The following is a 14,506-nucleotide window of genomic DNA, read 5'->3' on the forward strand; positions in this document are numbered from 1 at the left end:
AAAGATTTCTATCAGGGGTATTCAATATGGGAGCGAAAACATTGTTTTTGCGTTAATATCGCACTTTTGACGTCATTATCGCAGGTTTGACTTTTACACCGTATTCAATTTCAAAGACTTATCGCAGGTTCGAAAAGTCTTTGATCAAAAACGGGGATAACTTTTCACCATTGAATAGGTGTCGAAAAAAAAGTGCAGAAATGGGGTTTAGGGGTGCAGGCTTAAAAAAAATAGCCTGCACCCCTGGGACTGACATTTAAAAAAGAACTGTGTCAAAAAAAAGTAAAAAAAAAAATAGGGACACCCCAAAAAATGAATTTAAAAATTGGGGTGAAAAAAAAAAATGGGAAAAAAAATGGTTTAAAAATAGGGAAATAGGTTCAGGGCTATTCTGCAAGTATGCGGCAGGTGTTTTGAAGAATAGAATTATAGCGGCAGGTGCACAATTGCAGAATTTTTAAAAACTTACTTTAGGGACTTAAAAATATGCTAGTACCCATTTTCATGTACCCCAAATTTGATGGGACCACTTAAAAAAAACGAAAAAAATAACCTAAGTGCTCTTCTGCAACACTTCTTCAATGTCGGGAAAAAACACCTGCTGCGGCTATTTAAATCCCAGACTTTCAATTACAGGCTAAAACGGGGGGTACCCATAGTGATCCCCCATGTTTTTACAACTTTAGGGGGGGTCCTACAATTATTTTAAGGAAAAATTCGTAACTTTACGCAAATCCAACTTCGGAGTCTCCCGTTTTCATTAATTTCATATTGAATACGGGGATAAGCGGGCGCGCGCCCGATACTTTAACGCAGGTAAAAACTCTGATATAAAACGTAAACTTCGACAGCGAAGTTTACGTTTCATATTGAATACCCCTCTATGTCTCCGACTGAATACCTGTTAGTCTACACAATACTGTATATTATCAGAAATAAGATCATTCAAATATATTAACTGTATAAATAAAATTATGCTACTGATGAAGTCGCCGGACTAACGAAACGCATTAGCTTATTCCGCCTCCTGCGGAAATTGTATGGGGTAACCTAGCTGCAACCCAAGCGGACATTTATGTTGTTCATTTGAGATTGGTGTACAAACGTATATCTATCTATCTGAATTTTATATACCCCTAGTGGTGGTGTATATTTTATACCAAGTCGTTCTTAGTTATAGATTAATATATTTGTCAGAGTTACAGAACGTGTTTAATGGTCCGCATGTGGTATTAACCGTGGTCAGTTTATAAATGATAGAAAATAAGGTTATCGATAATGCTGGGCATACACGGCAAGATAAAATGCCTGTCAGATCGACAGACATTTTATCTGGCCGGCTGCCAGCCGCAGATGTCGCCGGCATACACTGTGAGAGAAATCTCACAGTGTATAGCCCGACATCTGCGCTCCGCCCCTGGGGGCGGAGACATTTCCCTGTTCCTTCCGTAGGAAGGAACACAGGAAATGTCTGTCTGTCGGCCGCGCTGGGCATACACTGCCCGATGCGGCCGACAGTTACCGGGTAAATATCGCATCGGACGGGCAAGCTGGACAATCCAGCATGCCCGTCCGAGCAATATTTAACCCAGCGGTCGCCTCCCCCCACGCTACAATTATCGCGGCGATCCGCCGATATCGGGCGGATCGTCCAGATAATTGCAGCGTGTATGGCCAGCATAAGCTGTGTGTCTGTCCGATTACAAATATTTATTTACTTTTAACAAACATCTGGTTGATAGGAGACTTCAGGATCAAAACAAACCGCACGAGAAGATGCTTATACCGAATTAAAATAGGTTACATGGCTACTAGTATATTTGACCCGGGTCAAAGGGTTCCTCCTCTACACTTAACCCAGCCCTGGTCTTTCCTCTGTAGTGAGAGCCATTGGCGGGAGAAGATCGCACCCCCATTGCTGCTGTGGCATGTTCCTCTCAGGACATGTGATCCACCACTATATAGATCGAAAACATCACCATCATTACACAGATATACAGCTAACAATCTACATAATGTGGCTGCCTCACAACAGATCTAGGGGTACATTCAATTAGCTACAAGGCTACGAGGGTACCCTGCGCACTACTATAATGTAAGGGAAGTCTTTATTTTTATTTTTCAAAGGAACATTTGACTTGGGTGGAATAAAAAGTCCTTTTAAAGAGTAACTATTCACAGTACCTTTGTCTTAATAGTGAGCAAGTCTGCCCTGGACCCATCCTTCATATCTGCCGAAACCAGGCCTCCACAACGGAGGACCTTTATGTTGCAAGGGAGTGTAATGCGAGTGTTGCTCCGAAAAACGTTTGTCATGCAGCCACATCAATTTGCCTACATAACCATTGACAGCCGCCCAGCTGGCAGCACAAAGAGCGTAGGATCCAAAATACAATTCTGGGTTATTCCACAGCAAATCAACATAGGGATTCAAACCGAACGTTTCAGATTGTAATGAAATTTGGTATGTTAATCGATGCCTTGGTTGTGAAGATAACTTCAAAACCTTAGGCTGATATATACACTGATTTTAAACTTCTATGCCTTTAAAGCTACATTTTTTTTTTGTAAATTGCATTTGCAGCTCACCTAATTGCACTAGGGACTTAGGCACGGTCTCATTTTAAACCTCTTTTATGGACTTGATATATAAACAGCAGTAGCGTTCCCGCTAGGCTGTTTTAGCGGGGACGCCGCGCCCTGCCAGATTTCAAAAGGGAAGAATACGCCCTGCCCTTATGGCAGTGCCTCGCTAAAACAGTCTGCGGGCTGCCATCCCCGAATGTCGCCAGTGTCAGTGGGGGAATTGGGGTGTAGTGCTCACTGCCGGTGAATAGATTCTGTGCGCATGGCATCTATTCACAGCGACTGACAGCGTCTCACATCCGCCGCTCAAGCACAAAACCGAACACATGGAAAGCAGACCAGGCAGCCATCAGACCTCTGGGTAAGTCTAACATGCCGCAGGCACAGAGGGTCTCTTCACACGCAGGGGTCTCTCCTGCTGCCAGCAAGGACTCAGTGGCTTATTTGTGCACGCCCTGAAAAACAGTGTTTAAACGATCAGACACGCCAGCGTTTTTCTAAACCCCCCCCCCCCCCCGTTACCTCCCCCAGAACACTAAACTACCTGTCACTCACTTTGCGGCTGCGCGAGCGTGATCGCAATTCAGTCGCTGCTTGTGCGCAGTACGGCTTGCACGCATGCGCAATGGCCTAAAATAATCGCATTTAAAGAAAAACCCTCAATCTGCGTAAATATCGCCATTGCGTATGACTCTAAATCACGCCCTATATTCCCCAAAACAATATATGCCTTTGGCCCTTAGGGGCTGATTCAGACCCGTTCACTATGAAGCGAACGCTTGTAGCTGGCCGATAGTCGCTAACTGCACATGCATCGCAATTTGGGTGCGGAAAACAATGCAAGAGATAGGGATGCGCTCGCTCGCTGCATATAGACTGCCCAGTAGAGTGATTGACGGGAGAGGCCGTTTGTGGGTGGTGACAGAGGCTGACCACTGGAAACGGGGGAGTGGAGGTGCGAACGCAGGCGTGCCTGACTGCCTCAATGCCGTTTTAAAGGCGTGCATAATTAAAAGGCAGCGTCATAGTACACGTCACTTGGTGGGATTTCACTCTAAAGTGATCGCTGTGCTTGCGGCAGGGTAAAGGCAACCTTAAGCGCTGCGATGGTTCTCCATGTACCAATGGTTACAAGCACTTCCAGGAGATGACGTGCGCAAGTGGGCGTCTTATGAATGGCTGGTGGGCGTCTACATACACATAGCGATCGCACGCCAAGACTTAGTGGGTGTGCTTATTCTCTTGCCGGGCGATCGCCTGCCATGGCGTCCCTAAGCCGGATTTGCATATGCTAGGAGCGAGTGGGTCTGAATGAGCTCCTTAGTCCTAACGATAACGATCCCCCTGCGCTTGGCTGAATAGGATGCATCACTGCTGTAGTTTAATGAACAATCCTATTGCAGATTGCATAGATCTACTCTTAATAGAGTTTACCACAGTAAATGGTACTTTGGAAGGGGGGTTCTCCTTTAGGAACACTAATTTATTCATTCAGCCTAGCAGGGTCCTATCACACACCTGCAGTATAACCCAGACTTCCATACTTCCTACTGGAGGAAGCACTAATATAAGGGACTGTAATCCACATACAAAAATACATCTACGCAACAAATGTAATGAGATGGCTTTTCCGGTGTATGGCAGAACTACTCCCACATTGGTGCCACGTTCATTATGAAAACATGGCCGTTTTATAGAACGGCTCACATTCCAGGTCATGTGGACATTGGATGTTTATTGCACCCAATAGACATTCCAGTCTATGGAAGTTCTTTTTGATTCACTTCTGTAAAGCAAGTCTGATCTAATACATGGAAATTTGCTGCAAAATATATAGTTCATTTAAAAAATAAAAAAATTTATGGGAGCATTTTAAAAGGACAGAGTGGAAACAGCATAGCTGGTGCAGTGGTTAGCACTGCTGCCTCCCAGCCCTGTGGTCACGAGTTCAGTTCCTAACCAAGGTACTGTGTGGAGCTTGTATGTTCTCCTCATGTTTGCACTTTTTCTTTCCAGGTGCTCTGATCTGCTCCCACCATCCAAAAACATGCTGGTAGGTTATGGCTTCTGACGAAAATGAACCCTAGTGAGGGCGTGTCCATGTGATCGGGAACATGAATTGTGAGCTCCACTGGGGCAGAGACTGACGTGAACGGCTGAAATATTTTCAGTAATGCGCTGCGGATTATGTGCACGCTATAATAACTTAAAATAAATCCTACCTATGGACGGGCTTTAGTTTTTGCTTTAAAACTGCCATGAAAACAAATATAAAATAATGTCAAAGTGCACACATGCGAATCAACAAGCAAAGACTAATGCTGGGGAGAAACACTGACAACGGATCGGTGGACAGACCGATCCGCCGCACGATTTCTAAGCTATACACACTTACTAATCAGATGCTCGATATGTCTGACCTGACTTCACAACTAGACAGGCATTTAAATTGGCCCGCCCAGTTGTGATGTCACTGCTGGAGGTCCCTGCAGCCGGTGTAGGGACGGTCGCTTGTACACACAGTCAGACGTACCGATATATCTGCATCAGCTATGCTGCAGGGCCGACCAGATATGTCTGAACAACGTCGTACGCACCTGTGGATGAACTCGCGATATATCGTTCAAACCAGGGCTCGACAAATCCCGGGCGCCAGGTTGCCGTGGCGACTAAGATTTTAGTCCTGACGACCGGGATTTCCAAGCCCCCCCCCCCCCCCACCGCATAAAAACTCCATTTGTCGGGCGCCCGCTGAAACTTTACCAGTGGGCACCAGACTCCCCGCAGCTGCAGCCAGAGCTCACTCCTGAGTTCCGACGTCGGGCTTCCCCACGGGCACTATGGGAGAGACGTCATGATAGTTCTCCCATAGTTCCGAAGAGCGGCAGACGGCAGCGGACGCAGGATCCTGGCCTAAGGTAAGAATTATTTTTTCTTTTTATTGTGTGCGCGCGGCATACTTAGAGGGGGCTTAGTCGGGCACTAGTAGACTGGGCTTAGTACTGGCGGTACTATTGCAGGGGACATACTACTGGGGGCACTAAAAGTGGGGGTACTATTAGAGGGGGCTTAGTACTGGGGGCACTATTACAAGGGGCTCACTTTTGGGGGCACTATTTCAAGGGCTTACTACTGGGGGGCACTAATACAGGGGGCTTACTACTGGGGACATTATTTCAAGGGGCTTAGTACAGGGGGCACTATTACAGGGGGCTTACTACTGGGAACATTATTAGAGGGGGCTTACTACTGGGGACATTATTAGAGGGGGCTTACTACTGGGGACATATACTGGGGGCACTAAAAGTGGGGGTACTATTAGAGGGGGCTTAGTACTGGGGGCACTATTACAGGGGGCTTAGTACTGGGGGCATTATTTCAAGGGGCTTACTGCTGGGGGCACTATTACAAGGGGCTTACTACTGGGGGCACCATTACAGGGGGCTTACTACTATGTTGAGGGGTACTGAAAGGGCATGTGTAGTGGTCTATACAAGCTTTCATAATTTTGATAATGGATGATGGTCTGGGCTCCTAAACTTTTAAGATGGCTCCTAGATTTTACAAAAATTTGTCGAGCCCTGGTTCAAACGATAGATACATCAACAAGTGTGTATAGCGGGCGCTGCACCCTGGCTGATTTCAAAAGGGTAGAATGCGCCCTCTCGGCACCCTGCTAAAACAACCTGCCCGGTTCCATCCCCACCCGTGCGTCCCGCTGAGGGGAAAAATTGCAGTGCAGTGCTCACCGTTAGTTAATACATGCCATGCGCACGGCATCTATTCAAAGTGAGGGAAGAATTTGGGGGCAGCCCAAAAGTAATAAATAGGGGACACGTATTAAAGACAGGCCCATTTTTCAGACACGCCTGCGGAGCGTACGAGAGTCCCCTTACCGCGGTCCGGCGCTCTGCCCCGTGCTGGACCTAGAATGAACACTATGTGTACCCAGTTTAAAGAAACAAAAAGGGTGCCATACAGGTAGTCTAACTGTTCTGTAAGTTTACATTGAGTAACAGAAAGCTGTTCACTTATCACAAGACTGAACCAAGCTAGTGGAGAAAGGCAACGCTTTTACAGCTCACTGCACACAAAGTCTGCTAGAATACAATGGCTTTCAATTGCAGAGTATTTATAGCAAATTAAGTGCTCGTGTGCCATCCTCTCATATGAATGATTACAAACTACAGTGATTATAAGATGCACTTTAATCGTGGCTCTTACATAATCCACGTGACCACACTACAGTAAGTGAGGCATTCAGGAAATAGGACGCGTTACCGTTCATGCAATGCACTTAGATATACAAAGTTCAAACGAAGTCACAGTGTGCACATCGCATACATTCCTTACATCAGTCACCTACAGCTCTATTCAATGTGCCAAGAGGAAACAACTAGGGGGGAGGAAACGCATCATTCTAGGGCTGCACATGTGGGAAGTGGACAGTCAGTCACATCGCAAAAAGAGATCCCTGGTTTAGGAGGCACATCCCTGAGCTATCCATCACCGTCTCTGTCTGACGGAGCCACTGGAAACAAATTAAAAAAGGAGGTGGCTGAGGGCTATGATTGAAAAGCAGCACGTCTGCAATAATGTGTCACCGTGTACCTCCCAAAAATAGACGATGCAAGGAGGAAAAAAAAAAAAAGTCAAGTCAAGAGTGAAGAGTGGGAAGTATTAACTCTGTAGTGGTGACTAAGGGAAAAAGTTACAAATGAATGCAACAATGCATTCTGACGCACACTGCAGCTACTGAGACACAAAGGAGCACTTCAATAGTTTCTTACAAAAAAAAAAAAAAAAATTATATATACACTCACACCTATATTAATGCCACCTATTTACCCTGGTCTATGTAACTAGCCAACCTTCCGAACATCATATCAGTTTCTAGTATAAAGAGCCACATGTGTGAAGACTTTAGCCATGTACCAAAACGTAACTAATTACAGACTCATATCGCACGATTCAATTAAACGCGAAGTGAATAGCGCTGGGAATGAGCTCCTGGAGCTATTCAATTCTGCGAGAAGTTATGTCGGGGGAAGGCTCGTTCTTGCGCCTTAAACAAGGTGTATAGGCGCGAGAACGGGCATTCTCCGACTAAACTTCCCAGCGCGATGCTGTTTTCTCGGCGCTGAGGGCAGAAAACAGCATCGCACCTGTACTTTTGTCGGATTTCTGCTTGCAGCCCCGGAGGGATGCGAGAAGAAATCCTTAGTCGGGCTTAGCAGCGCAAATGAATTTAAATAGCTCTGGGAGCCGATTCCTGGCGCTATTCATTTCACGTTGAATAGAATCGTGCCCATAGGGGGTGGGAGGATTCAATCCTGCGCGATGTCCGACTGTGCACATAGCCACTTACGGTAGTGCCGACATCACAAGTTTTCATTGAGTTGGCAAACTTTCTCCATTGCAAATTTTGTTTACAGAGAAATCCCATAGATGTGCACAGGAATACTTGCGATGTTGGCAGTCACATAATTTCACGATTTTTGCCGAGCCAACAGCACATCACGCTGAATGGTGACCCCAATAAACTTACACACAAGAACTAAGCATTATACATGACCACTTCACCTCTCTCTCTCATGGTCTAAAACAGTGTTGGCTAACCTTGACACTCCAGCTGTTGTGGAACTATATATCCCAGCATGCCCTGCCACAGTTTTAGCATGCCCTAATAGCAAAACTGTAGCAGTGCATGCTGGGTTATGTAGTTCCATAACAGCTGGAGTGTCAAGGTTAGCCAACACTGGTCTAAAACATAAAACTGGATAAGCACTATGCTATTTTGTACCCAGCCGATAGGACGATACATCGCACTGTCCGTACACACTGCACGATGTGGTGTACGAGGACGCGAATGTAGTGCCAGCATGGCGTTGTTCATCGCATCCTTCCATCAAAATGGGACGACATGATGAACAACCCGCGGGCACAGGCGATCTGGGTACGCACTGTGCAATCCGAGCGATATATCGTTTCGATCCGTGTTGAAACGATATATCGTACGAGGGATCGCATAGTGTGTAGCAGCTTAACAATGGCTATGAAGATATTCACACAGTTATGGTAGGTCGTATCATATGAAATGTAAATGCCGTTTGTCAGTTCAGGCAAAAGAACAAACCGATAAACAAAACTGGGTTACATGACTTTACATTACATCAGCTATTTACTACTGTACATCACAAATGTCATGTTTTTGGTTAGAACAATGGGGGATCTATTCAATTCAGCGTGATATTGAATAGCCCCAGGAAAGAGTTCCCAGAGCTATTCAACTGACCGCACTGCACTGTTAAGTCCGACTACAGGATTTCTGCTCGCACCCTCCTGAGGTGTGAGCAGAAGCCGACTCAAGTGCCGCCCACGATGTGTTTTCTGGCTTAGCGCGGTGTTAACAGCCCCACGGCCGGAACTTTAGTCGGAGTATGCCGGTAACCGCGACTGAACAGTCAGCTTAAAGCGCGGTAACCGGCATTCTCCGACTTAAGTGGTTCTAGTTGGACTTAACAGCACGGTCAATTGAATACCTCTGGGACCTCCTTCACAGGGCTATTCAACATCGTGCTGAATTGAATCAACCCCAAGAATAACAACTTAAATATGAATAAATTACACTTCTGTAATTGGTGAAGGTCCTAATTTCTCTTTCAAAATACAGCGTTGAAAGTATAATTGCCATACAAAATTGTATAGAAGTAAATAAACGTTGCAAACAAGGTGCGATTGCAAGCTCTTCAGTATACCACACTGCAGACATTTTACCCAACACATGTAATATATTATCTTGTACAAACACTAAGAGAATGCTACAAATATTTAGTACACTTTTAATGACTAAAAACAAGTGTTTGACTGAGGTATGGAAATAAGAATACAAGGAATAAAATAAGTTAAAGAAGTCACCGGCTACACATGGCACTCCCACAGACCAGGCTACATTCACGTATGCATATGTGGTGATACAGTTACTAGGGGCAGACACAATGTATGGCGTTAGTGCTGACTGTTCCAGACTCCTCTGTAAGTGGCACAAGTGTTAGCTCGTGGTTTTCCCTTCCAATTTTGGAAGAGTCTGGTACCCCTCCTCCTTAAGTTAGGAGGCATGATTACTTTTCCTCCAACGGTAATGCATGTGTAAGAATTTTAAGGCCTGCAAGTGGAGACGTAGAGGAGTCAAAGACTTGTAAGGGGGACTGGAGGCTGTAAGAACTTGAGGGAGATTGAAGGCTGTAAAAGAGGTAGTGCCTGTGGCCGGATTGGAGGCTACAATCCTCCAATCCTAGAGGCCATAGTGGGGACGAGAGTTTAACAAGTGGAGGCTGAATTCAATTCCCCCCTAAGAGAGGGGTGCGGCTGTTTAAGAGACATGGGCCCCCATTTATTAACAAGTTTTATCACCAAATACATTTCACCGTGTATGATAAATGGTGCACCAGCCAATCAGCTCCTAACTGTAATTTTCTAACAGTTGACAGTTAGGAGCTGATTGGCTGGAGCACCATTTATCATACAATGACGTTTATCACTCGTTTTGGTGATAAAACTTGTTAATAAATGAGAACCTTGGTATGATATGTGGGGTGTTAGGAAACCAGGTATGAGAGCAGGTTGATTAAATGCAAAATATGACCTTTGTGAAAGCAGGGTAAACATTTTAGTGGACTTGAGACTGTGAGAGCAGGATGAGGACTTTGAGGATTAGAGACTGTGGGGGGAATTCAATTCAACTCAAAGTTGAACAGCCGTGGGAGGGAGCTCCCTCAGCTATTCAATTACCGCGCTGTTTGGGAGCGCTAAGGATTTCTTCTCGCACCCCCCCCCCCTGGGGAAGCGAGGAGAAATCCGACTAAAGTGCCAGGCGCATAGCTGTTTTTCTGCTTAGCGCTGTGCTAACAGCCGTGCACCCGGCACTTTGGTCTGAGAATGCCGGTTAACGCGCATTAACACCCTTGTTAAGGCGCGATGACCGGCATTCTCCGACCACACAGCGCACTGAATAGAATAGCTCCCGGCGCTGTTCAGTTCACGATTAATTGAATTCTCCCCTGTGAGATTTGCAAGAATCCTTTTGGATAACTGGAGGCTGAGAAACCAGGGTATGACATGTAAGGACTGGAGACTTTACAGGAGACATATAAAAAGCTATAGGCTGTATGAATGAAAGATCCGAGTAGGACATGGGGGGGACTCGAGGTTGAGAGGGAAACCTGGGTATATGTGGGGGGACTGGAGGTTGTCTGTGTGATCTGGGTATGGCATTTGAAGGAGCTACAGGATGTGATAGCAGACTGAGGCCTTTTGAAGGAACTGGAGGTTGTGTTGGATCTTTGGAGAGCTTGGAGACTGAGCCAGCATCGTAAAATCTTTTGGGGGACTGGAAACCGTGTGAGACAGCAAAGTGAGGCCCTTTGGAGGATGGAGGCTATGTTTTGAGACCTAGGGGTAAATTTACTAAAGTGAGTTATTAGAAGTGAGTTTTAAAAGTGATGTTGAACATAGCAACCAATCAGATTTTAGCTATTATCTTCTAGAAGGTGCTAGTTAAATGTTAAGTAGAATCTGATTGGTTGCTATGGGCAACATCACTTTTAAAACTCACTTCTAAAAACTCTCACTTTAGTAAATTTACCCCCTAGGCTTGACATGTGGGTGACTGCAGGGTGTGTCTGACAGGAGCACAACATAATGAGTTTGGGAGACAAGAGACTATGTGAGCAGGGTGAAGCATTTTGGAGGACTGGAGGTTGTCTGAGATTGGGGCATGGACATGGGAGACAGGAAGCTGTGTGAGAGCAGGGTAAAGCCTTTAGGAGGACTGGAGGTTGTGTAACAGCAGGGTGAGGCACTTTTGAAGTGGTGTATGAGACTGGGGTATGATATGTGGGAGATGCCAGGAAACTAAGCGCAGGGGAGGCTGTGCGCGAGACCTAGGTATGAAATGTGTGAGGCTGAGGGGTGTGTATGTGACCAGAGTATGAGATGATGAGAGTGTGGGGGGACTTGAGTTGTGTGTGATACTGTGTTATTACATGTGTGAGAGAGATCAGGGGAGGCTGTAAGAGACCTGGGCATGACATGTGGGAGGCTGAGGGGTGTGTATGTGACCCAGAGAATGACATTATTAGAGAGTGGAAGCTGTGTGTGCGTTACTAGGTTATGACATGTGGGAGACAGGAGGCTGAGTGAGCAGGAGGCTTTGCAAGAGACCTGGGCATGACATGTGGGAGGCTGAGGTGTGTGTATGTGACCACAGCATGACATGATGAGTGTGGAGGCCTGTTGGGGTGATTGGAGGCTGTGTATGATACTGGGTTATGACATGTGGGAGAGAGATCGGGGGAGGCTGTAAGAGACCTGGGCATGACATGTGGGAGGCTGAGGGGTGTGTATGTGACCACAGCATGACATGATGAGTGTGGAGGCCTGTTGGGGTGATTGGAGGCTGTGTATGATACTGGGTTATGACATGTGGGAGACAGGAGGCTGTGTGAGAGATCAGGGGAGGCTATGTAAGAGACCTGGGCATGACATGTGGGAGACAGGAGGCTGTGAGAGAGATCAGGCCTCAGGGGAGGCTGTGAGAGACAGGAGGCTATGTAAGAGACCTGGGCATGACATGTGGGAGACAGTTGGTTGAGTGAGAGACAGGAGGCTATGTAAGAGACCCTGGGCATGACATGTGGGAGGCTGAGGGGTGTGTATGTCACCACAGCATGACATGATGAGTGTGGAGGCCTGTGGGCTGACTGGAGGCTGTAAGGGAGCAGAATGAGGCCTGGCAGGCAGGGAAGGAGTGTGCAGGCCCGGACTAAACGGCAGGGTGACGGCGGGATCTTACCCTCCTCGCACCGCCTCCTGCGCCGGCCTGGCCGCTGAGGGTGCTGCTGCTTCTGCTAATGGCGGGCGGTGGGGGGCGGACCGGCAGCTCCTCCTCCTCTCTGACAGTCAGCGGGAGCTCGGAGAGAGTGGGGGAGAGACGCGGGGCCTGCGGATCCTCCTCACCACCAGACGGCCACCATCTTACATTAGAGGGGGGGTGGGGGGGAATACTGTCCTAGCAGCTGGGAGGGAGGGGGTATCGGCACCATGCGCAGGCGCGACGCCTCCGAGAGGAAGAACGAGGCCTAAAGCTGGCGGCGCGGGGCATGACGGGAGCTGTAGTCCACCCAGTAATGTGACACAGCGCTCCCCTCAGCCGCCTTGGACTACAACTACCGGCATCCCCTGCGCGGCGAACGGCAACCGCCTCTGCCCGTTCACAGGAACCATCAGCTCCTTGAGTACTTTGACGGTTTGAGAACAACTTGACAACAGTCCTGATACAGGAGCGCGTCAGCTCAGCCGCCCTCAGCCTGCCCTCCAGGGACTGCCGGGAAGTGTAGTTCCCTCACCCCCTGCCCTAGTGTCACTTCTATGGGCGCGGGACTACGTCTCCCAGAAGCCCTTGCGCTCCTGGCAGCGGGAGAGAGGGGGCTTCTCTCTGGTGATTCGTAATTTATTTATCCGTCCGGACATGGTCCTCTGGTCGCGGTGAGAGGCCGGCGAGGCGCCCTGGGCTCCGTTTTGAGAGAGAGGGGACCAGGTTATTATTTTCAGGCACCGACGAGGACAGCCCCCGGGAGAGCCGGCGTGTTCCGGACCGGTCGGAGGGGGGAGGTTCTCGCAGTCCCAAGATGGCGGCGCCGTTGGCGGTAAATTCAGGTAAAGGATAAGAAGAAGTCATGTGCTGGGTTCCTGACGGGTGGGTGCTGTGGGGAGCCCCCCTCCCAAACACGTGTGGGACACACCTCCCTCCACAGAGATGATCATGTCCTGAGGTAGTCACTGACTAATACCAGTCCCATCATAGGGACCATGCATCTATGTGGGGTCACTGTATAATGGCCTGCACACCCGGCTGCCAACGCCAGTGCAGGGATACTGCAGGAGTAGTCCCTATTTTACCCACATTGACTTATTGCCATAGTGTCTCAGGGTGGGCAATAATTAAGTGGCCCTACAGTTGTTGCTGAACTACACATCCCAGCATGCCTTGCAACAGTTTTAGCATGGCCGTATAGCAAAACTGTTGCAGGGCATGCTGGGATGTGTAGTTCTACAACAGCGTGGGGGGCACTAATTGCCCACCCCTAGGTGCATGTCTTACTGTAGGAGATGACCGTCTTCCAGCAGCAGGTGCTGCTCGTGTTTGTGGCGCGTGCTATGTAGACGTCAATACCTGTCGTCACCGCCATCTCAAACCTGGGATGGCTACTGATGGTCCATGGTTTTGTCGTTGATGGCAGAGATATGATGGTGACGCGGCAATGTTTCTGGAGTCAAACGTCGCAAAGCTGCGCTCTACTTTGGCTCCTCACCGTCCTGTGACGTCCTGTTTCCTGCCAACGATGGATAACCATTTGATAGGCAGTCTCTAGCTCAAACATGATAGGATCATAATACATTACAGTCTATACAAACTACATCCTCAACATGTCCTGACCACTGTACATGATCGTAATACTATTCGAATACACTGTATACAGACATAGCACACTACACCCCCAACACTGGACTTAGTGTTCGCTCTATCACCCTGCACCTGTCACAACCCGTGCAGTTCCTCTTTCTTGTCTGGAGTGTCACTCTTTGCTCTGGTGCTTCTAGCACACTCAGCTGATACAACAAACTGGTGAGATACAGGTCAGAGTGTGCTGGAAGCACCAGAGCAGAGAGTGACACCCCAGGCAGGAAAGGGGAACTGCATGGGTTGTGACAGGTGCAGGGTGCTACAATAAACACTAGATATGACCATAATACACTTCTAATACACTGTATTACAGACATAGGACACTACACCCCCAACATGTCCTGACCACTGTACATGATCATAATACACATCTATTACACTGTATACAGACATAGC

General features: G+C 47.6%; 2 protein-coding genes across 11 annotated transcripts in view; one reads left to right on the forward strand and one right to left on the reverse strand.

Annotated features, from left to right (window-relative positions):
- The window catches only part of CNOT4 (CCR4-NOT transcription complex subunit 4), a 79,282-nt gene extending 66,419 nt beyond the window's left edge, over positions 1–12,863 (reverse strand). For 2 of the 7 annotated variants that reach the window (XM_088459261.1, XM_088459260.1), the window contains exon 1: positions 12,440–12,863. The gene's annotated coding sequence lies outside the window, so the exon portion shown is untranslated. The remainder of the gene's footprint in view (positions 1–12,439) is intronic. The other 5 variants (XM_088459263.1, XM_088459262.1, XM_088459264.1 and 2 more) reach the window with 4 other exon arrangements.
- The window catches only part of NUP205 (nucleoporin 205), a 71,462-nt gene continuing 69,641 nt past the window's right edge, over positions 12,686–14,506 (forward strand). For 2 of the 4 annotated variants that reach the window (XM_088459256.1, XM_088459257.1), the window contains exon 1: positions 12,687–13,302. In XM_088459256.1, coding sequence (XP_088315382.1) covers positions 13,275–13,302 — 28 coding nt within the window. In that variant the 5' untranslated portion in view covers positions 12,687–13,274. Of the gene's footprint in view, positions 13,303–13,323; positions 13,419–14,506 lie in introns of those variants that run through there. The other 2 variants (XM_088459258.1, XM_088459259.1) reach the window with 2 other exon arrangements.

Source organism: Taudactylus pleione, unplaced genomic scaffold (genome assembly GCF_031769625.1).
Source record: "Taudactylus pleione unplaced genomic scaffold, aTauple2 ptg000903l, whole genome shotgun sequence".
Taxonomy (NCBI): domain Eukaryota; kingdom Metazoa; phylum Chordata; class Amphibia; order Anura; family Myobatrachidae; genus Taudactylus; species Taudactylus pleione.